This window comes from Arachis duranensis, chromosome 2, assembly GCF_000817695.3.
Source record: "Arachis duranensis cultivar V14167 chromosome 2, aradu.V14167.gnm2.J7QH, whole genome shotgun sequence".
Classification (NCBI taxonomy): domain Eukaryota; kingdom Viridiplantae; phylum Streptophyta; class Magnoliopsida; order Fabales; family Fabaceae; genus Arachis; species Arachis duranensis.
Genome location: NC_029773.3, coordinates 81412313 through 81435043, shown reverse-complemented (window position 1 = coordinate 81435043; position 22731 = coordinate 81412313). Strand labels below are relative to the sequence as shown.

Here is a 22731-nt window from a genome sequence, read left to right as displayed (position 1 = left end):
GAATCTGCTTCTGTTTTGTTTTTTTTTTTTAAATCAACAAAACGTGGTCGTTTTATTCGAACCGACCGGTTTAAAAGAAACGGCGTCGTTTTTGCCAAATTTGGCTAACTTTCACTCTTGGTTCTGAAGCTCCTCCGTTTCTTTCGCCCTTTCTCCCTCCCTTTCTTTCATTCACAGAAACTCAGCCAAAAAACCCTAGCACTGTAAGGCTACACCACCGCCGTCCGTCCATCTATCTAGCTTCCCTCGTGCTCCAAGTCTTCAACCCCTGTTCGCTGTCACCGATCGCAGCTGCTTCCTCGAGTTCGGCGTCGTCTTTGTCTGTTCAGCCGCGCTTCCGCCGCCGTTTGTTTGCCGTTCACGTTCTCGTCTTCGTTCAGCCGTCGTCTTCGTTCGCGTTCTTCGCTGTTCAAGTTTGCTCGGCGTTCACCGTTCGCGTTCACTCGCCGTTCGCCGTTCGGGTTCGCATTCGCGTTCGTCTGGAAGCCACGTTGCTCTACTTCAAACTCTGCGACCAACCCGCGCGCTCCACCTAGCCGTCGAACTGCTCTCTTTTGTCGCCGCCGTGAGTTCCCTAAACCCACCACCAGACAATACACTCGCACAACACCAATACTCTGCTTCAAACTCTGCAACTTCTTATTTCTATTACAATAAGTAACTACTTGATTTGGTAGTGGGTTGGATTTTTTTTTATAAACTGAATTAAAGTATACAATAGTTATGTTCTCTTATCTATCACATTGATATTAAGCTTTGAATTCTCTTATTTCATTTTAAGTTTACCGCACTCAATATGTTTGATGAAATGCTTTAACTATATTTCGGGTTGGTTTTATCATTTCTAGCTTTTAGAAACTTAGTAGGTTGATTGCATGTGAAATTAGAATAATTGGATCTTAGTAATTAGGAAATTTTAGCTGCACAAATAGCATCTTTGTAGAAAACATATTAGGATGATGATTCCATTTGCATTAGTGTTCTTCTGATAAATTTTTGGGTTGCTGTTGTTTTAATTTGCTAAATTGTTAGGTTTCTGTGATTTAATTTGTTGGAGTTTTTATTTAGGTCTTGTTCTTGGTTATTTGCTAAATTGTTGTTGTGTATTTATTGTTGTCTTTGAGATTCTTGCTGGATATTGGTGATCATTGATTTATTATATGCTTCATGTTTTCATTTCTTTCTTCTTCTTCTGAAGGAAAAAAATTATGTTTTCATTGTTTTGTTGATTGTTTGTTTTGTTTCAGAAATTAATTTGTTGTGATCAATGCTCAAACTCTAAATGTTGTTCTGCTGGTTTTGCTGTGTTTGTTTTGTTTCAGAAATTAATTTTTTGTTATCAATGCTCAAACTCTGAATGTTGTTCATCTGTTTTTGTTTTGTTTCATAAATCAATATTTTGTGATTAATGTTCAAACTCTGAATGTTGTTCTGCTGTTTTTGTTTTGTTTCAGAAATCAATTTTTGTTGGTCAATGCTCATACTCTGAATGTTGTTCTGTTTTGTTTTAAGGCTGTGTTTGGAAGAGGTGATTAATTTTTGAGTGTTGTTTTATTTTTGTTTTAAAGCTGTGTATTGTGTTCAATTTTTATTTTGTAGAAAATTTTTTGAGGTATATAAGAATTAAGAAGGAAACCCTTTGTTATTTTATCATTGGCCTATTTTTGGCATTGCATATCATTGTAGTTTGTTTATTCATAGAATTAGTTGTTTATCAGGCTCATCCTTAAACGCTCCTTGCTAAGTATGGAGTGCTGCACACCTTGTGAATTCATTAAATCTGAACTCTTTATTTATTATATTTTATTTGAATGGTCTAGATTTAAAAAAAGGCAACCTGTTAATCAGGTTAATCATTTTTTTACAAGTTTTAGATTTTTTTTGTAAATCTCAGATATTGGGCTGAAGTTCAAAATAAAAAATAGTACATAAATATTAAAAACAACATGTCTGTACAAAAAAAAAGTTATTGAATTTTAGAATTAAAATAAATAATACATAAAAAATAAGTTAAAAATTCATGTACTAAATCCAGAAAAAAAAAGATATATTAGAATCTTAAAAAAAATATTAAATATATATTATGTATATAATATTAAAATTTAAATAAATTTTGTTTTGTGTGAAATAAAACTATAATATTAAATATAAACACAATGATAAAAATTTTTGTGTTATATATATATAATATTAAAATTTAAATAGTGTTATTGCCAGCTAATCTGACTCTCGACTTCTTTTTAGTGGAGTTTGCGTAGAATCCGACTTCTTGGATGGAGGTCGGTTGCAAGGGGAGGCCAATCTATGGATTGAGCCTCTTTAAATAACATTTTCTTTTCATTGGTTCAAATACTATGACAACAAAATTTTACATAATTGCGACTACTCAATAAATATTATATAAGTTAATAAAAGAAAAAAGTACTTTTTTTTACTAAAAATAGGAAGACTCAAATCTCAATTTACAATTTTTTAAGTGAGCATCGGAAGAATATGCCATTTGAACTATAACTCATTGACAAAGAAAGAAATATTCTTAATTATATATTAAATAGAATAATTATTTATTAGGCTCATTTTTATACAAATAAAAATTTTTCTTAGTTCTATATCTGTAATATTTTATACCAATTAGCTTTAGAATTTAATTATTTTTTGAATAAATTAATAAAAAAATAATACAAATAATTGTTTAAATATAATTATATTTTAATTTTTTATTTTATTACGTACAATTTGAGGATAATTTGAAATAAAAGATAATAAACTTGTTGTAACTGCCATCTATTTTGTGCTTTGACTATGTCGTGATTTGATGGCGCCTTCATGGAGACCGTGATTCTTCTACAGAATCGATTTTGCGTTTGGAGTTAGCCAACCAGCAGCAGCGACAGACATGCGTCTTTCTTTTCTATGGCAGCAATTTTTCGGACTTTGAAGGTCATTTATGGTAGAGGTGGAATGTGGTGGGTTTAAAAGCATTAAAATCTGTGACTAGTCAGAACGATAATGGAAGCATCTGTCAACAAATAAAACAGTGAAAATGAAAATGCTTGAAGACATCACATCGACAATAATAGAGTAACGGAGGAATTTAATCAAATTTTCCTAAGTATTTTTGTGGTGCAAAGGTCGTCCGTGTGTTAAATGAGGGAATTAGTATTTTTGTTAGTACCGGTTTGTTTGTTCAGCTCATGACAAAAAAATAATAACAATAATAAATAAATTAAATTTACCTGATAACTTTTGATAGTAGGTTAACTTTTAAAGAGTGTTGTACTCCCTACTTTACCTGGAGTGCACTAGCTTTCGCGGCTCAGGATTCGGTGGTCCAGGAACCTTTGGACTACTTAGTGGTCCAAGTAGAAAACATGTTTTTAGAGTTTTTTTATCAATTGCTATGTAGTTCTTGAACTATTTTTAATTGCAAATTAACCCCTTATATTTTATTTAATTATAGAAACTATTTTTTATTTTACAAATTATTTATTTATCAATTAACCATTATATTTATTAACAAAAAAATACAAAACAACAACTAATTATATTCCAGTCGAGTAAAATATTATGTTTGATCTCGTGAAGTTCCTCCATGACTTTCAAATCGTGTTTCCTTGAAATTCAATCTACTGGTTTATCAAAACAATCGATTGAATGATAACTCAATCGATTGGATTACAGTGTATCACAAAACAATCGATTGAATGCCTCAAAACAATCGATTGTTTTTGTTACTCAATCGATTGAATTCACGAAAACAACATGGATTTGCCAAATACAATCGATTAGAAAGTGATGACATTGAAGTTTTAGCCAAATTCAATCGATTGGTAATTTAATCCAATCGATTAGAAGGTGATGAAGTTGAATTTTTTGCCAAGTTCAATCGATTGGTAATGTTACCCAATCGATTGAAAAGTGACGACATTGAACTTTTTGCCAAATTCAATCGATTGGTGGCGTAATCCAATCGATTGAATTTTAAAATATGCTGTGTATTAAAGCTGATAACCCTGCGTATTCACACCCACTCTCTCCACCTTTTCATTCGAACGCCACTCTCTCCTCTCTCTAAAAACCAGAAAGCTTCTCTCTTCTTCTTCTCCATTCTCACCCACACCCACTCCAAACTAGATACACAATTTCAACCCTCATCAAAATCCCTACAAAACCCACAAAACCAGTATCCCCATAATGGCCAGAACTAAGAACGCCATAAGGGCCAGGGTTGAGGGAGAAAGCTCTGTCCCCGCCAGACTCGTTGCTTCATCCCACTACATGGCAAGGTGGCTGCCGTCTCAAAGGGCACTGAAAAACTATGTGGAGAAGTTCGAGTCAAGGCCAATTGTTCCTCCCAGGTACATAATAGCCGAGTTCCTTCAGGATAGACATTTTAATTTGGTGTTGAATGCATTGCAAACACAGCACTTAGTTGATTTTGTACAAACTAGGGATGAGTATTACCCGCACTTGGTTAGGGCTGTTTATAGTACTTTGAATTATGTTGTTCCTGAACCTGATGAAGAGGGTGAGGTAATGCCGCTGATTGAGTTTGATTTAGGGAAACAACATTATAGAGTTACTTTGCAAGAACTAGCTGAACAATGGAGTCTAGGTTATCACGGGGCAAAATTTACTGGAGGTATTGCGGCAGATGAGGAATGGGGAGAATACAACAGATTAGTTGGTTTGCAGAGTTTACAATATGAGAATCCACACATGGATGCTAGAGGTAATATAAGTTGCAGTGGGTTGGGGATTGAGCAGCGTATATTGATGTATTTGTTTTCATACATGTTGATTCCAAGAAAACATAATCATGGAATCTTGTTTAACGAAGATATTTTAGTGCTTTGGGCTATGGTGACTGGAAAGGAGATAAACTGGCCTTATTTTATGGTTCATCATATGCTTGAAATGAAGAAAGGAAAATCAAGTGTTGGTTTAGGATATGCTTGCCATTGGACCAAGATTTTCAAATGGCTTGGAATTGACTTGACTGAAGAGAAAAGTGTTGTCTTGACTAATGTAGCCAAGATTGATGACAGCACTCTAAGACAGATGGGAAGAGATCCGGATGCCCAACAACCTCAGGCTCAAGGACAACCACAAGACCAGGTGCAAGCACAAACACAGACACCCCCACCACCACCCCCTCCTTCGCCAACAATGCAAGATTTGATGGATGAATTACGAAGCATAAGATTATATGGAGGGACAATTTGCTTATATGAGGCAGCGTCAAGACAGGCAAACGGAAGCTATCAATCGTCAAGGAGAAGCAATTGATAGTCTATGCACTAATCTGGGCATCACAAACCCAAGGGGCATCATCCCAAGGCCTAGACCATGAAAAAATTGTTATCTAGAATTCCACATCATCCTATGATCTCCATTGATGCTTGGATGGGAGTTAATACATTTGAGTTACAAAAAATGTAGGACAAAATCTAGGTGTTATCTTCACTGTATCATGAAATGTGTCATTTCACTTTTGAGAGTCTCAGGTATTATTGTTCATTGTGTAATTTCACTTTTGAGAGTCTACGTATGTTTGATGCTGCTACTATTGCAACAGAAGCATAAGTTATTGATCAGCTTGTTTTGTTTTTAAAGTATTAGCTATGCATGTAAATCTGCAATCAGTTCTTGTATTAAATTGATTGAAGAATGCTTGCAATCAGATGTGTATGGAAACCAATCGATTGAAAAGGTAGTAAAATCGATTGTTGTACCCTCATTTTCTAATGCAATCGATTTTTTTTATTGCAATTGATTGAATTTTCAATGAAATCGATTGGAGTACTCTTATATATACTATTTCAATCGATTGGATTTTAATGCAATCGATTGAATAATACACACACCTCTCATTCAATCGATTGTGTTGTTATAGTAATCGATTGGAGTCGATTTAGTTACTGCTTCAATCGATTGTTTTCTAAGTGCAATCGATTGAATGAGAATCTTTTATTATTTCAATCGATTGGTGGCCTATCTACCAGTTTTGAATCTTGTTTTATTTAGTTATTAATCTAATGCGTCTATTATTATTATTATTATTTATCTACTTAAAAATAATTATAGATAAGATATAATTATATGAATTCTTCAAATTTAATTTCTTAAATTGGAAATAAAAATTAATTTAAAATTTGAAATGTATTTGTTTTTAATTAAAAGATAAGATATCTTAAAGAGTTTTAAGATTATTCTGCTGATTTAAAAATTTTTAAAAAGATAGAATTAAAATTTGTTATCTTTTTTGGGTATATATATGTGTTCAAGCCGACTAAATTTTTATACGTTGACAAATTATTTTAAATATTTGCCTTTCAACTAAGTCTACTCGTAATATATTCTTCCGTTGATAATAATCATGGATATTCCTTCTAAAGAAGATATAGTGGGGGTCTCCAATGATGCATGTAACACACAGAATATGTCACTGGACTGTGATGTTATCAAAGTTGATTTTGGTGACCAACTTGGAACTACAATTCTTAGTGCTAAGGTAAGACTTAATGGGTTTTTAATTTCTAGTATAATGTATTACGAGTAATTTAAAATTTTATGTTTTTTATTTTCTACAGGATGACCAAGTTATTTTTGACGATGTTATTCAAAGCGAGAATCTAAATAAAGTTCAAGAATTGTCTAGTAAAGTGGACAATGTCCTCTCTAGCATGGAGGTAATTTGATATGACAAACAGTAATTAATATATATTATGTAAAATAAGTTATATATTATAACCTTTTTTACCATTCTTTTTTGCAGTCAATGAGAGTTGTAAACATTGCTTGGGACGTAATAATTGATAAAATCCTTGAATCTGTAAGCCGCATTGAGACAATGATATCACAACTCAGTCTGAACAATGATTCCGAGACTCCGACCAAGCTATCTGTACAAAACACACATCCAATCTCAAGATTGAAGGCTAAGAGTTCGGCTATTGATATTCATACGGCTATATCAGACGATGAGGATGATCTTACTGTACTGGATCATATGTCTTTCACCCACGATGATCCGTTCCACATCAAGATCAATATGGACAAAGCAGTATCTCCAACTATAAGATCCGCACCAAAAAAGAAAAATATGTCAAAGGTATATGCATGTATAGTAAAATTTCATAACTCTTATTATTTGATATTCTTAACATGATAATAAGAATATACTGAAATTGTTTTTTTTCTTAGGGTAAGAGCATTATGGGGACGCAGAAAAAATTATCGTTCACTCACCCAGGCGGAATTAGAAAGCCAAAGATTGAGCCCAAATCAGTCAATAAATCGAAGGCGTCTTATGCACTGAGCCAACCCACAAAAGACTATAGAAGAGCTGTTTATTTCTTTTCCATTACCAACGTAATTACCACTTAAATTATATAGTTTCTTATGGGCACTGCTAATTATTACATTTAGTGATGAATTGCTAATACTTTTGTATTAAAATTTGTAGTCAATGCAGTGTCAATTTATGCCAACTCCAACCATGTGTCTTTTGGAAGATCAGATAAAGGCCTGTGCATATATATTTTCAGCATCGCTAGATCCATCGTAAGTTAATTTGATATTATCTTTGTTGTCGATGAATGAGGGCCAATCTAATGTGTTTCGATTTTTAATGGATACAGTGAAGAACTTGTCGTAACAAATATAATCAGAGCAACTAGATCAGACGTTGCACATTTCATACCTGACAGACCCATTACTGATAAGGTACACAAGTAATCTATTAGTTAATCTACGTTCGGTTCTGGGCATGATCTCTTAATATATATTTGGATTGTGATCCAGATTCTTGAATTAGCGGCATTGAAATGCACTGATGATCAATCTGATGTAAGTTTCAAGACAACATGGCAACTTCCACCGAGATTTGTGGTATGTTCTATAACCCTGAAAAGATAAGTTCATTTATCTTTAGTTACAAATGTAATGCTGATATAGAACTATACTTCTTTATCATGTACTAAAGACTATATTGGTTTGCATTAAAACTAGGTGGATGTCTTCAACAAGAAAGATTTAAAGAAGAAGATGGAAGACTACATTTATAAATTTATGCAACCTACTACTGATTTAAAATTTGTAAGAATTTTTTCTTAAGATTCATTATTGGATACAATTTTCCATTATCAGCATACATAACCGAGGGGCAAATTTTTATGGTTTAGATATATGTTCCTATTCAAGAGGATGACCACTGGTATTTAATGGTAATATCGGTTTGCGAGCATACAATTTATCACATGGACACCCATTTTAATAATGACAGAATTCGCTATCGTGAACGTGTTATGAAGACACTAGTAAGTCCGTGGAAAAATTTACATAAGCTTATTAGATCTTATTTTGTTTTTATTATTTAACCAGTGAAATGAAATCAGGCACACGTACTGGAGCAAGTCATCACGTTGAACTTTTACAAGGATGATGGCATTCAAGAGTATAATAAACAATTTCATGACTACAAAATTGAAAGACCAGAAGATATACCTCAATGTTCCTCAAGCTTGAACTCTGCAACTTGGGTGATGAAGTGGATGGATATGACTTATGAATTTAAGCCATATGGTAACAATAAGGTGAGCATTTATAAAACAAATCTCTAATATTTAATCCCTATTTTTTGGTACTAATTCATAATGTATAATTTCTAGCTCGATGATCACGATATTCGCATGATAACCGCGGTGCATATACTCCGGAGTCGGATCAACCATAAGAAGCCACAGATTATAGCATCGGTCGAGGAGTTTTAGAATATGCACAGTTCTTATAATTAATCTAGATAGAGTGTAATACTTTTGTTAGTGCGTATTTATTTGTTAGAGTTAGTGGATGTACTTCTTGCGAATTTCTTTAAATGACTTCTTAAATAGAAATGTATTGCTTCGTTACTTTTCGCAATTTTACTCTATTTCTATGCACCGTATGGAGTTTTAGTTTAATTTATTTTAAAAACACATATTTTTAATGTCATTTCCATTGATTATTTCAACAACCATCTCATACAAACATTATTTCAACAACCATCCCATACAAATATTATTTTGTTACTTCTTGTTTCTAAAATTATGAAAAGAAATTAAAGTAGAAAAAATGAAAACACATTTTTGTTCTACTCAAACCTTAAATTTATCCATTTTAATCGTGTTTATGAAAATAAATTCTTGTAATCGTTAGTTATATTTGTGACTGATTAGTTTTAAAACCCGAATCTTAGTTCGTTACAACCGAATTATAACCGAATTATTTTCATACTTAGCTACTTCAATTTAATGAACATTAGTGGATTATAATTGAAATGGAAAAACTAAAGAAGCTAGCTACATACTAATAGCTAGAATGTCATTATTTGTAAGCAACGAATTGCTAATCCCACCAAGAAAGCAAATTGATTTTGTCATATAAGTAGAATGATTAATTCAAGTATATTATTATTGTGAAATATTGTGAAATATGTATGTATAGTATTAAAAATTTATCATCGGCCGTTTTTCTACCCTTCCTTATATGAGACAGATTGTTTGATCTGTTTGTGTATGTGGTTGTTGCAATCTATATTAAAGATCAAAATTAAAGTATAGCACCTTTAGCGTTTTATCTCTTTTATTATTCATCCAAGATCAACTTACTTATAGTATTATTTATTCGAAGGAATTAATGATATAGTATTCTAAAATAATTATTTCTACACATGGCAGTGAAAAAATAATCATTAGTTCCATATATATAAAAAAGACAAATTAATAAACATGTTATAATAAATTAATTATATGAATGTATTATGAGCAAGGTTCAAAGAACCGGACCGATCATCGAACCGCTTTAGTTACTGGTTTACTGGTTGAACCGGTCCAACCGTGGTCTAACCAAAAAACTATTTTAGAATAAAATAATATATAAATTTTAAATATATATCCTAAAATATAATTATAGCTTTTGATAAAGATCTTCCTACCAATCTAGTTCCTTTGGTATAGCTTTGTGGTATAATTATACCAATTCAAAATTGCCCTGCATATACTACATTAAAGGAGAAATCTTAAGCTTGTACAACTTAACAGCACATAATCCACCTGACGTAAAGCTAAGCAAGGACTCAAGAATTGTTTATTCTGGACAAAAGGGGATCATAAACAAGTGATTTGTGTGGAAGTTCAATGAATAAACAAACAAACAAACTATGCTAATATTTTAATGCAATGCCATAAACAAACCATTGATGAAGGGTTCCTATCTTCAAGCTTGTGGGGGACTAGAATCAATCAACAGAGTAGCTGTTGGGATAATCTTCCTTCTTAATTCTTATATACGTCAAATAATTTCCTACAAAATGAAAACTGAGCACAGAATAGGGCCTTAAAACAAAAACAAAACAACACTCACAGAGCTAGAAATAAGAACATTCACACAGCCAGAAATCACTTACAATCAGCACAATATACTAAAAAGAGCCATAAATCACGAACAATCAGCAACTAAAATTAAAATACAGCAACAAATAATCACCCTAAATACTAAAATCGATAAATCTATCAACAAAAATTCAAAAACAGTTGAGTCAAGTTAAAAAACACTAAAACAGCAGCAGCAAGTACCAAACAGCAACAACTAATCCCTAATCACACTGAACCTGAAATTTCAACAGCAACAAGTAATCCCTAATCACACTAAACTTGAAATTTCAACAAACATTACAAACAGCAACAAGTAATCCCTAATCCCTAAACAAAATTTCCAATAATGATTTCATTTTCACTGTTAGCAGCAGCAAGAAAATGTTAACCAAAAATTTCAGAAATCAAAGAAAGAGCAGCAGCACAAAATCAGCAAAAATTATCAATTTCACAATTTTACATTAAAAATCAACAAACAGAGGCTCTGGGGAGAGAAGACGGGGACACAAACAAAAATGCCAGAGACACTAACCTTCGATGGAGGCACGGACGGCGACCAGGAAGACGACGGCTACCCGGGAGACGACGGCGAGCGGCGATACGGCAGCAAGTTGCTCCAAGCCAACAAAACAGAGAAGCCACGGAGGTCGGACGGATGATGGGAAAGCAGGACGCCGAGCTACAAGAGAGGGCCAGGCCACGGACGGCGCCGACAGCACGGACGGCGGCAGCACTGCGGCAGAACCGTTGCAAAATGCAGAGAGAGCCTAGGGTTTTGGTTTGGTGAGTTAAGATGAAGAGCCGTCGAGGACCTGTCGACTTACTGGGTTCCGGACACAGGGAAGAGGAAGAAGCGGCGGTGCTGAGGAACTGGAGACGGTGGCAGCGCTGAGGAACTGGAAACGGCGGCGACGATGGAGGGCTAGGGTTCCTGTGCTTCAGAGTTCTCCAGGGAGTGAGTAGTGAAATGAAATAAATGAATGATTGGGAAAAAGGGGGGGTTGGGTGGAGACGTGGAGTGGATCCGGTTCTTTCTTTTTTTTTAATTAAGAGACCGCGTCGTTTTTTCTGAACCGGCCGGTTACCGGTCCGGTCCACCCGACCGGTTCTCGGCCAATTCAGAGGTTTTTCAGCGGTTTTCTTTCGAACGGTTATAAATGAAGGACCAGATCGCTTACATTGTTGGTTCTCAATTGAATCGGAATCGACTGGACGGTCCGGTCCAGTTTTCAGAACTTTGATTATGAGTCATCATATAATTAATATATATAAGTAGCCAGCACGGCAGCACTAAACAACAATTGAACACTAATTACGATAATTTTAAATAGACAAAAAATATTAATAAAATCTCATTACACCTAGAAAGCATAAGCACGACTATTGGAAGAATGTATAAAATCTCATCAATATAGTGAAAAAGAAAAATACAAATATGAACTGATTTTCTACCCAAAAACATTAAAGTTTATGGAGGTTGCTAACTATCACTATCTAACTCAGCCGTCGCTTCGGTACACATGTCTCCATCGTCCGAACCGATTGCTTCATTCTCCATAATGTTGTTGTCAATGTCCTTTTGCCAAGGACATGTTGTCTTCTTATGTCCTTCCATTTGACAAACACTACAACGTTGCCGCTTCTTCTTCTTAGATGGCTGTCCTGAGCCTCCAGTGGTTGGATGCACATACGGATTGCTACTTCTAGCTACACCTGAGTGAGGTTGATTATCTCCTTCGTCTGCAGCCTTGTAAGATGAGTACAATCCCATAATTAAATCACGTGTCTCTTCATATCTCTCTGGTACTTTAGCAGCAACAGCAGCCAGTTGTTTAGAAAATTCCACCAAAGCACTTTGACGACTAATAACAACAGCATCCCTGGTGAACCCACTTGGATCATTGAGTGCTGATTTAACATTTTTTGTCCATCTATCCAATACCAATGACCGGGGAATCTCACGGATGTCTCTGTCAACCAGAACTTTCACAATATGTTCACAGGGAATACCAAATGACTCCATTCGTAAACAGGTACACATGAAGATCATTTCTTCTTGACGAAAATCAACGGTCCACGTAAAATTGGGCCTCCCATGCTTACACACAATGTACTTTATGCAATCATCGGTATTATCTATGTTCAGAACCCGCATTGATCCAGCTCTGGAGAGAAATGGCCGAAAGAAAAAAAATATCTCATAAGTGTATAACTCAACAGCATATCTCTCTAGCAGCTCTATACAATTTTGCGTGACGGGCACCCCACTTGTAGATTCATAATCAGCATTAAATTCGTTAAAGCGCATGTGTGCTACACACCTTTGAAAATGCTCTACAAAACTCGTCAAATCATACCGCGACCCCACATACCTTCCCACAACTGAGTGTAAACCTTCACATCTTGATGTAGTTCTAAAGCCAGCAAAGAATTTTCCTCTTAGATATGTAGTAGCCAACATATGCTTCTCTTCGTACATGTTGATCACCTACGGCTTATCCTCAATGCCAAATTCTTCAATAAGCTGAACCCACTTACGCTTAAACACGGGAATCTCGTAGTCTCCTGTCATGATTTTTCTAAATTTAGATGTAAACGATGGATTTCCAACATTGCTAGTTGCATTTCGAATAAGGTGCCAAGCGCATAATCTATGTCTGACTTCGGGAAATACATCTCTCACTGCATTCCTAATCGCCATGGCCCCATCAGTTATGATTGAGGTCGGGGTCTTGCCCCTCATTGCAAACATGAGCTGACGCAGAAGCCAAACATATGTATCAATAGTTTCGTCCGCGATTAACGCAGCAGCAAAAACAGTTGTTTGGTTGTGGTGGTTAACCCCGCTGAATATTACTAATGGACAACTATACTTGTTCTTCTTGTACGTAGCATCAAAAGCAATAACATCCCCGAAGAGTCGGTAGTCTAGTTGGCTAATTCCATCAGACCAGAACAAATTACGTAACAAACCTCTTGAATCGTTACATGCCTTGAAATATAATTGTGGATCCTTCAACCGCATATCCTCCAACTTCTTCAACACTCGTGCTGCATCACCAGGAATTTGACGCCTTTGCCGAGCAATCTCATTGTACATATCTCTGGGACCATAGCCAACAAATTCGTACCCGCCTGCTTGACTAGCTAGAAGACCAAATATCTGTGAGGTGCTGATCCCTGACTTTAGCATGTTCATCATTTGCATAATATCTGCCTCTGACATTTTTCTGTGGGCAGGCAACATAGCACTGAATTGTGTATCCAATAGATCATGGTTGTGTTCGTCAGAGAAATAAAAGATATGCCACCTTCCACTTTCTGGTACAAATTTAACATCCATTCGGGCTTCACATCCAGTTCTTGTTTCCAATCTAGGCTCCTTCTTCCTTTTTTCCATCGTGTAATATTTCTCCATCCTGAATCCTTGCCTATGGCATACAAACATTTGTCTGTAAATCTCGCAACTACTATTTTTGAAGGTCTTGCTCTTCCTTGCACTAAAGCCCTTCGACTTTGAGTACTTCATATAAAAATCAAATGCAAGCTGCAAAGTAGAAAAGTGGTATTTGCCAATTTCCTCCGCAAAGTTCTCACTAAATTTCAAAGATGTAATGTCTTGCACGGAGTCAACCGCATAAGCGGCTTCAAGGATATAATCTGACATATCAGATTCAGAAAAAAATGCTCCCTCGGTAAATTCATCTCTGAAATCTTGTTCGAATTCATTCTGTTCATCCATCATATCTTGGTCACTTACTAGCTCTTCTTGTTGGTTAAAGTCATCGTCCTCCTGGTATTGCTCATTCATCTCAGTGTCCGTAAATATACCTGACATCTTAAAATGTCCAATGAAAAAAAAATCAGTACACTCCATCTTATAACATTACATACAATAGATAGATTCGTATATTGCTAGCAGGGACGGATCCAGAGATTTTAATATTGAGGTGCCAATTTTTATATAATTAATTTTAATCTATAAAAATAATTAACATATAGTTATTGGAGTTAGTTTTTTAATATATTTATTAAGATACATATAATTATAATTTTTTCCAACAATTTTAGTTTTAATATGATAATTACATAAATAAAATATAACTTTAGCAATTGTACATTACAAATTTATAAAATACCATATAATTTATAACGGGATTTGCTAAAAATGATCCCATATCTTATTAATTAAAATTTATTCTTTCAAAAGTTTTAAAAAAAATTGAAAATAAATTATAAATTATTAATTAATTGAAAGACACGGTACCATTGTAGAATACAATGTATACGATATCTTTATAAAATTTTTCTTTTACCAATATGAATTTAGAAGAAGAATTAATATTTTTTACAAGAAAATAATATATACAGTACATAATGTGATTGTCAAAATATAACTACTTAAGTTATTATTAATATAAAAATATGAATGTTAAATATATTAATATAAAAAAACAAATGATTTTAAAAAAAATAAATATAGAAATTATTATATAAAAACTAATTGGAAAGGTACAAAGACTTGAGGGTATGATATTAAATTAGTTAGGTAAAAATATTAGTGAATTAACAATTAAGACATAAATCTATTACATAGTAAAAAATAATACACATAAAACTATTAAATTACCTAACATTCGTTTTTATTTTTTAAACACAAATTTTATATATAAGTATAATTTCTAAAATTTTGGGGGGTTCAGGCCACTACTCGCCCCCTCTAGGTCCGTCCCTTGATTGCTAGCTAATTAGTAATAAAAAATAATAACATCTATTTACTTTTTAGTAATTCTCAATGTCTTGTCAGTTAATAAAAGATAAAAAAAATTTTTTTTCATTACATAATCAATTTTACGAATAAAGTATCGAAACGAATAATTGGAAAATTAGAGATTCTATCCACTTACCTCAATTTTGTAACCCAAACGATAGATTGTTTTCTGAACACTACAATGAAAAAAATTGATTGGACCTTTACTGATTGCTGCAACGGTGATTGTCAATTAACGATGAACAAAAAGTGGATATTAAATAAACGGATAAAAAATAAAAAAATGGATATTCAGTAGATGGATGGATGTTCGAAAGAAAAACAATGAAATTTTTTATAAAGAGAATGATACACGATTTTAATGGTGGGATTGAATAATTGGTGATGGATTATTCACCAATTTATAATGTTAATCTTAAGGAAAAGATAAGATTAGACTATCTAAATCAAAATAAAACTTTAAAAAAGGAAGTTAGAATTTTAAAGATAAGATAGATGAATAAGAAGATAATTTTTAAAAACGAAAACAAGACTGACATAGGCGTAATACATCGCGTTCCAATCGATTGAATGATCATTACAATCGATTGAATTTGATTTCACACACACTATAATCGATTGAAATTGGCAAATTCATATTGTTCGGGTAAATTCAATCGATTGAGTCACAAAAGCAATCGATTGAATTTGGTGAGACCCAGGTTGTTTTGAAGCATTCAATCGATTGGAAATTCTAAACAATCGATTGAATTACAAAAAACCAATTATTTTTCATCATTCAATCGATTGGATCGTATGACCAATCGACTGAGTTATGCGAAAACCATGCTTTTGGCAAATAATAATAATAATAATCTTAAACGGATCATATTTAAAGAAAAAGTTTCAAAATTGGTAGATAGACTATGCGAAATCAAGCCCCCACCAATCGATTGAAGTATACTTAAACACAATGTTCCAATCGATTATTTTGTTATTTTAATCGATTGGAGTACACTTAATTACAGTATCAATCGATTGGTTTTATATGCAATCGATTGAAATTGAAAATTGATGATAATTCAATCGATTGCACTTAGAAAACAATCGATTGATACAGTAATTAAGTGCACTCCAATCGATTAAAATAACAAAACAATCGATTGCACTAAAAAAATAATCGATTGAATCCATACAAACACATTGCAATAGTAGTAGCATCAAACATACCTAGGACTCTCAAAAGTGAAATGACACAATGAACAATAATACCTAGGACTCTCAAAAGTGAAATGACACATTTCATCATACAGTGAAGATAACACCTAGATTTTGTCCTACATTTTTTTTAACTCAACAATATTAACTCCCATTCAATCATCAATGGAGATCATAGGATGATGTGGAGTTCTAGATAACAATTTCTTCATGGTCCAGGCCTTGGGATGATGCCCTTTGGGTTTGTGATGCCCAGATTAGTGCATAGACTATCAATTGCTTCTCCTTGACGATTGATAGCTTCCGTTTGCCTGTCTTGACGCTGCCTCATATTAGCAAATTGCTCCTCCATATATACTCTCATGCTTCGCAATTCATCCATCAAATATTGCATTGTTGGCGAAGGAGGGAGTGGTGGTGGGGGTGGCTCTGTTTGTGCTTGCACCTGGTCTTGTGGTTGTCCTTGAACCTGAGGTTGTTGGGCATCCAGATCTCTTCCCATCTGTCTTAGAGTGCTGTCATCAATCTTGGCTACATTAGTCAAGACAACACTTTTCTCTTCAGTCAAGTCAATTTCAAGCCATTTGAAAATCTTGGTCCAATGGCAAGCATATCCTAAACCAATACTTGATTTTCCTTTCTTCATCTCAAGCATATGATGAACCATAAAATAAGGCCAGTTTATCTCCTTTCCAGTCACCATAGCCCAAAGCACTAAAATATCTTCGTTAAACAAGATTCCATGATTATGTTTTCTTGGAATCAACATGTATGAAAACAAATACATCAATATACGCTGCTCAATCCCCAACCCACTGCAACTTATATTACCTCTAGCATCCATGTGTGGATTCTCATATTGTAAACTCTGCAAACCAACTAATCTGTTGTATTCTCCCCATTTCTCATCTAACTAATCTGTTGTATTCTCCCCATTGCTCATCTGCCGCAATACCTCCAGTAAATTTTGCCCCGTGATAACCTAGACTCCATTGTTCAGCTAGTTCTTGCAAAGTAACTCTATAATGTTGTTTCCCTAAATCAAACTCAATCAGCGGCATTACCTCACCCTCTTCATCAGGTTCAGGAACAACATAATTCAAAGTACTATAAACAGCCCTAACCAAGTGCGGGTAATACTCATCCCTAGTTTGTACAAAATCAACTAAGTGCTGTGTTTGCAATGCATTCAACACCAAATTAAAATGTCTATCCTGAAGGAACTCGGCTGTTATGTACCTGGGAGGAACAATTGGCCTTGACTCGAACTTCTCCACATAGTTTTTCAGTGCCCTTTGAGACAACAGCCACCTTGCCATGTAATGTGATGAAGCAAACAGTCTGGCGGAAGCAGAGCTTTCTCCCTCAACCCTGCGAAATTGCAATCGATTGGATTACAATACCAATCAATTGAATGCTGAAAAAAACACATTTAGGACACTTCCCAATCGATTGAAGTTTCAAACCAATCGATTGAATTAGAAGTTACGTGCAAAGTTCAATCGATTTTTAGCCGGAAACAATCGATTGAATATTAAGACCAATCGATTGTTTGGAAGAATTCAATCGATTGAAAATCATAAACAATCGATTGAATTACATAAATCTCACATTTAATTCATTGTTTAATCGATTGGTTACTATGACCAATCGATTGATTTATGCAAAACCATGCTTACCAGGAATATACAATCGATTGTTTAGTGATAAACTGAAATCCAATCGATTGGGTTAAATTTCAATCGATTGGTTTGATAGTCCAATCGATTGGATTTCAGCGAAACACGATTTCATGACTCCTCAGGGACGTCTCGGATCGAATGTAATATTTTAATCGATTGGGATCCATAGAGGATATAATTGTTGTTGTTTTTTTATTTGATTGTTAATGAACATGATAGATTTATAATAAATTAATTATTTATAAAATAAAAAATCATTTTTATAATTATATAAAATATATAGGATCAATTTATAATTAAAATTAGTTAAAGGACTATGTAACAGTTGTTAAAAAATCTTAAAAAACATGTTTTTTACTTGGACCACTAAGTGGTCCAAAGGTTCTTGGACCACTAAGTGGTCCAAAGGTTCTTGGACCACCGAATCCTTTGCTAGCTTTCACCTGTTTATCATCCCCTTTTGAAGTAAAAAAATGCAGTAGAAGAGTGTTTAGAACTAGTTGCTTTATTCATTGAATTTTTATAGAATCAGATGTTTATTATAAAACAATTTTTTCGATTGAACCACAATTAAACCGATTGAATCAATAAACCAATAAATTAATAATTAAAATAATTCGATAATTGGTTCGGTTTTTACAACCTTACTATAATGTCAAACATAGTTTAGATATTAATATCTATAAATAAAATAATTTAATTTATAAATATTAATAGAATTAAATTAGTTTATTTGATCATTTATTAATAATATTAATTAATAATTCATATTTCGTCGTGTATCAATAGTCTCTCTTCTTAAATTCAGTTTCGAGTAACTGCAGCTGCATCAACCACCATGGATCCTCAACCTCCGGCCACTGCAGCACCAACAACCACCGCCCCCACCGCTGCCGAACCCTCGCCACCACAACCTCCTCAACCTTCACCACCACCACAATCACAACCTTCACCTTCTCCTTCTTCTTCTTCTTCGTCTCTCCCTCCATCTTCTTCTTCAGCTCCCCCAAATCCAAACCCTACCTCCGTACAAATCCCAACAACAACCTCCAAACCCCTCGCACCATCCCCAGCCCCTCTTCAACCTCGCCACCCTCCTCCTTCCTTCAGCCGCAACCCGCCACCGCAACCGCAACCACCGCAGCAGCATCAGCCTCACTCTCACTTCTCGTCACTCCCTCCTTCCTCTGCCGCTGCTCCTCCTCCTTCGCCATCCTCCGCCTCTCCATCCGTTTCTGCCGCTCCGCGTGGCGGCATGGCGATCGGTGTACCCGCACACCACCAGAGCCCTTCCCCTCCGCCATTCTCCTCTTCCTTTGGTCAGCATTTCGGTGGTTTGGGCCGAACCGGAGTTAGTGTCGGAGAATCTGCCTCCAATAACGCATCTTCTCAGGTATAGGCCTCAATTTTGCCCCCCGACTAAAATTTTGGTGTAGAATCTTTGTGAAATGAATGTTGGTCTATTGATTTTATAGGCACATAGCTAGTTATAGTTAGCTTGTTAGTTATTAAGCGAATAGTTAAAGGATTGGTTGAGTAGTTAGTAGTTAGTATTGATTGGTAGTTGAATAAAACAACTTTGAGTACACTAGTCACCAGCAAGATCAAAACTCTTAAGTATAGTCCTCAATAATTAGAGATAGTATCATATTAACCCTGTTTAATGTATTTGGTTGTTAAACGCTCAAAAGGACTGATTCAACCTCATTGTAGAAAAACAATCAAACTTAGAATGGGAAATAGTCACTGGATATAGATTGGGGAGTTTAGTTGGATAAATTTCACAAAAGTAGAATTAGGAAACAATGAGCTCTTGCTTTTCTGGGAGCATATAGAGTTGCTTGAGTTTGTGCTCCTGCATTTTACTTGTATTAAAAGATTTTTTTTCCCCTGTCCCTATTTCAGAAGTTGATCTAAATGTGCCCTATTCTTTGTTTCACTAGTTGTTTGAAATGTTTAGGTGAGACCACCAATTCAAGGAATGGGAATGTTGGGTTCGCTTGGATCTGGATCACAAATGCGGCCAGGTGGGATACCTGCACATCAACAGAGACCTGTTCAATCATCTCTCAGACCACCACCCCCTGCACAGAATAGTCCAACTACTGCTTCGCAAGTTAGTCTTTGCTTTGTCGCTACATTCCTCTGCAGCTTTGTAAAAGTGAATTTTATGACTTTGAGCATGCTTGTATGATTTTCGCTTATTTGTTTTGGTAGTTTTTGCTTTTTCTAGTTGGAGAGACAGTGGCAATGGGTTTTGAGGAGTGTGCTATGTTTCAAAATATAAGCAACTGATTGATATTGTACTACGGTGATTTGTGAGTGTGCGTATAGCTATATATTAAGAATAAGAATATCTCTTTTAGCTGTTTCAACTCATGTTATTTACGAGGATTTCTCACTTCATATGTCTTCTGTTGCAATGCTCGAGTTTTGTATGTAAACATACAGAAAAATAATGTTGGTCAGTCATTTTGCAATTTGTCTTGTTTTCTTTAGAGCTTCCAAGGGCATGGACTTATAAGAACCTCATCAGTGGGAACACCTGCAACACCATCTCCAAGTGTACCTCAAAATATGCAGTCACTTAATCAGCCGTGGTTGTCATCTGGACCACAGGGGAAGCCTCCTTTGCCAACCTCTTATAGGCAGCACCCGCAGCAAGTGAACCCACCAGCGTCCTTGCAGCAAAGGGCCCACATTCCTCAGCAGCAGCAGTCTACACCAACAGCATCACAGCCGCAGCCATCTTTGCCATCTAATCAATCACAGGAGCATTTTGGGCAACAAGTTCCCCCATCAAGGGCTCCACATGTCCCTCAGCAGCAGCAGGTTACAAGGCTACAAGTCCCGGGAAATCAGAAACCAACTCTTGTGTCTGCTCAATTCGCTGCTGCTCAACCAGGAATTCAAAGTAGATTAGCTACTGTGGATACTGATGAACCTTGTAATAGTGTTCTCAGCAAAAGAAGCATCCATGAGCTAGTCAGTCAGGTCTGCAATGTTTCTCTATTTTGTTCAGTGGATAAGTCAAAATTTGAATTACGGAATGCAATATGGCACAAGGCACTTCAATTTTGACAATTTTACTATAAATCTGTTGGCTGTTCAATCCCTAGTTTCATGAACGTGTTACTTTTGTTTCCTCTATTTACACTTCTACTTTATTGGCAGGTTGATCCAGCTGAGAAGTTGGATCCTGATGTCGCAGACATTCTTGTTGATATTGCAGAAAATTTTCTAGAGTCTGTGAGTAAATTACCTTTAACTTAATTGTGTCCAGTGAACTTCAATAGTTAAGTCTATCTGTTATTGTTGATTTATTTGTTTATTTATTTATTGTTCTTTGATTTATTCGTGTTTCTTTTATCTTGATTCATTTCCCTCTTCTTAATACTAGTTATATGGTTTGGACTAATGATTTTCTATCCTTTCAATAGATAACAAAATCTGGTTGCTCCCTAGCCAAGCATCGGAAATCAACAACTTTGGAAGCAAAAGACATACTTTTACATCTAGGTTAGTGATTAGAAAATTTCTTCTTGCTCGGAGTTTGGTTTCAGCACATTTCACATTTAACTCCACATCTTCGTCTTTGTAGAGAAAACTTGGAATATGACACTTCCTGGATTTGGTGGTGATGAAATTAAAAGCTACAAAAGACCGGTAGTTTGTCAGTCTCTCTTTTGAATGTCATATTCTAGACTTGTACTTATCGTGCTTTTGCAGGTTGCAAGTGATATTCACAAGGAGCGACTAGCGGCTGTACGTGTTTTTTCTTTCTTTCACTTTAATCTAGTAATTATATTTTTTACCTGTTAGATGAATAGTTGTGATTATTATTATTATAATTACATTTTGTTTATTTGTTATATGTTCAACAGATAAAGAAATCAATGGTAGCAGCGGAGTCAGCACATGCTAGGGGCTCTGCTGGCCAAACATCCGGTGGCGCAAAGGGTAGCCAGGCAAAGGCACCCTTGAATGTCCTTGGCTCTCCCAACCCTAAAAACTGACGAGAGATGCAGAGTGTTTATGTATTACACAATTAAGGAGAAACCCCTTCGGACAATTTAATATAATATTAATTATTTAATATTAATATATTAATTGGTAGTATAATTGATAAATAGGACAATACTATTTAATTTAATTTAATTGATATTATCTATATAATTTGATTTATTTAAAATTATAAGTTTTAAATGTGCTAATATTTTCATTCTATTATCATTATATTTATTCATTAGTATTTAATTCTAAATTATAATAGAGTTATCTTAATTTAATTTTAAAATAAATGTATAAATAAAAAATACATTAATTACTTTGTTCAATTATGAAGCCCTAGTCTTTAATACGCTCTTTCATTTTTACTTCTGACATTTTCCTCTTTTCCTTTCTCCTCCATCCACTTTTTAGATCTTTCAATCCCCATCTACATAAAAGAGAAAATTCTCCCCTTTTTATTTTTTTAAATAAATAAATGGTAAAAAAATGCCTTTCAACCGAATCGGTCATCAAACCGTTCTAAGTATTGGTCATCAAACCGTTCTAAGTATTGGTTTATTGGTTTACTGATTTAATTGGTTTAATTGGTGATTCAACTGAATAAACCGTTTTAAAATAGAATAATAAATAAATTATAAATAAACATCCTAAAATA

At 34.6% G+C, this 22731-nt stretch overlaps 2 protein-coding genes across 3 annotated transcripts; one reads left to right on the top strand and one right to left on the bottom strand.

Annotated features, from left to right (window-relative positions):
• The first annotated feature begins 87 nt into the window (after positions 1-87).
• Positions 88-22257, top strand: LOC107475142 (transcription initiation factor TFIID subunit 12). 2 transcript variants are annotated; one of them, XM_052257103.1, is made up of 9 exons: positions 88-565; positions 18890-19458; positions 20026-20181; positions 20565-21059; positions 21240-21314; positions 21506-21584; positions 21667-21731; positions 21795-21830; positions 21950-22257. In XM_052257103.1, the coding sequence occupies exons 2-9, from the start codon at positions 18904-18906 to the stop codon at positions 22079-22081; spliced, it is 1593 nt and encodes a 530-aa protein (XP_052113063.1). In that variant the 5' UTR covers positions 88-565; positions 18890-18903; the 3' UTR covers positions 22082-22257. The 2 variants fall into 2 exon arrangements, with proteins under 2 accessions (XP_052113063.1, XP_020991375.1); XM_021135716.2 differs by having other exon boundaries at positions 89-565; positions 18874-19458.
• On the bottom strand, positions 12904-14253 carry LOC127744977 (protein FAR1-RELATED SEQUENCE 5-like). Its single transcript, XM_052257898.1, has one exon. The coding sequence runs from the start codon at positions 14251-14253 to the stop codon at positions 12904-12906; it is 1350 nt and encodes a 449-aa protein (XP_052113858.1).
• Positions 22258-22731: the final 474 nt, after the last annotated feature.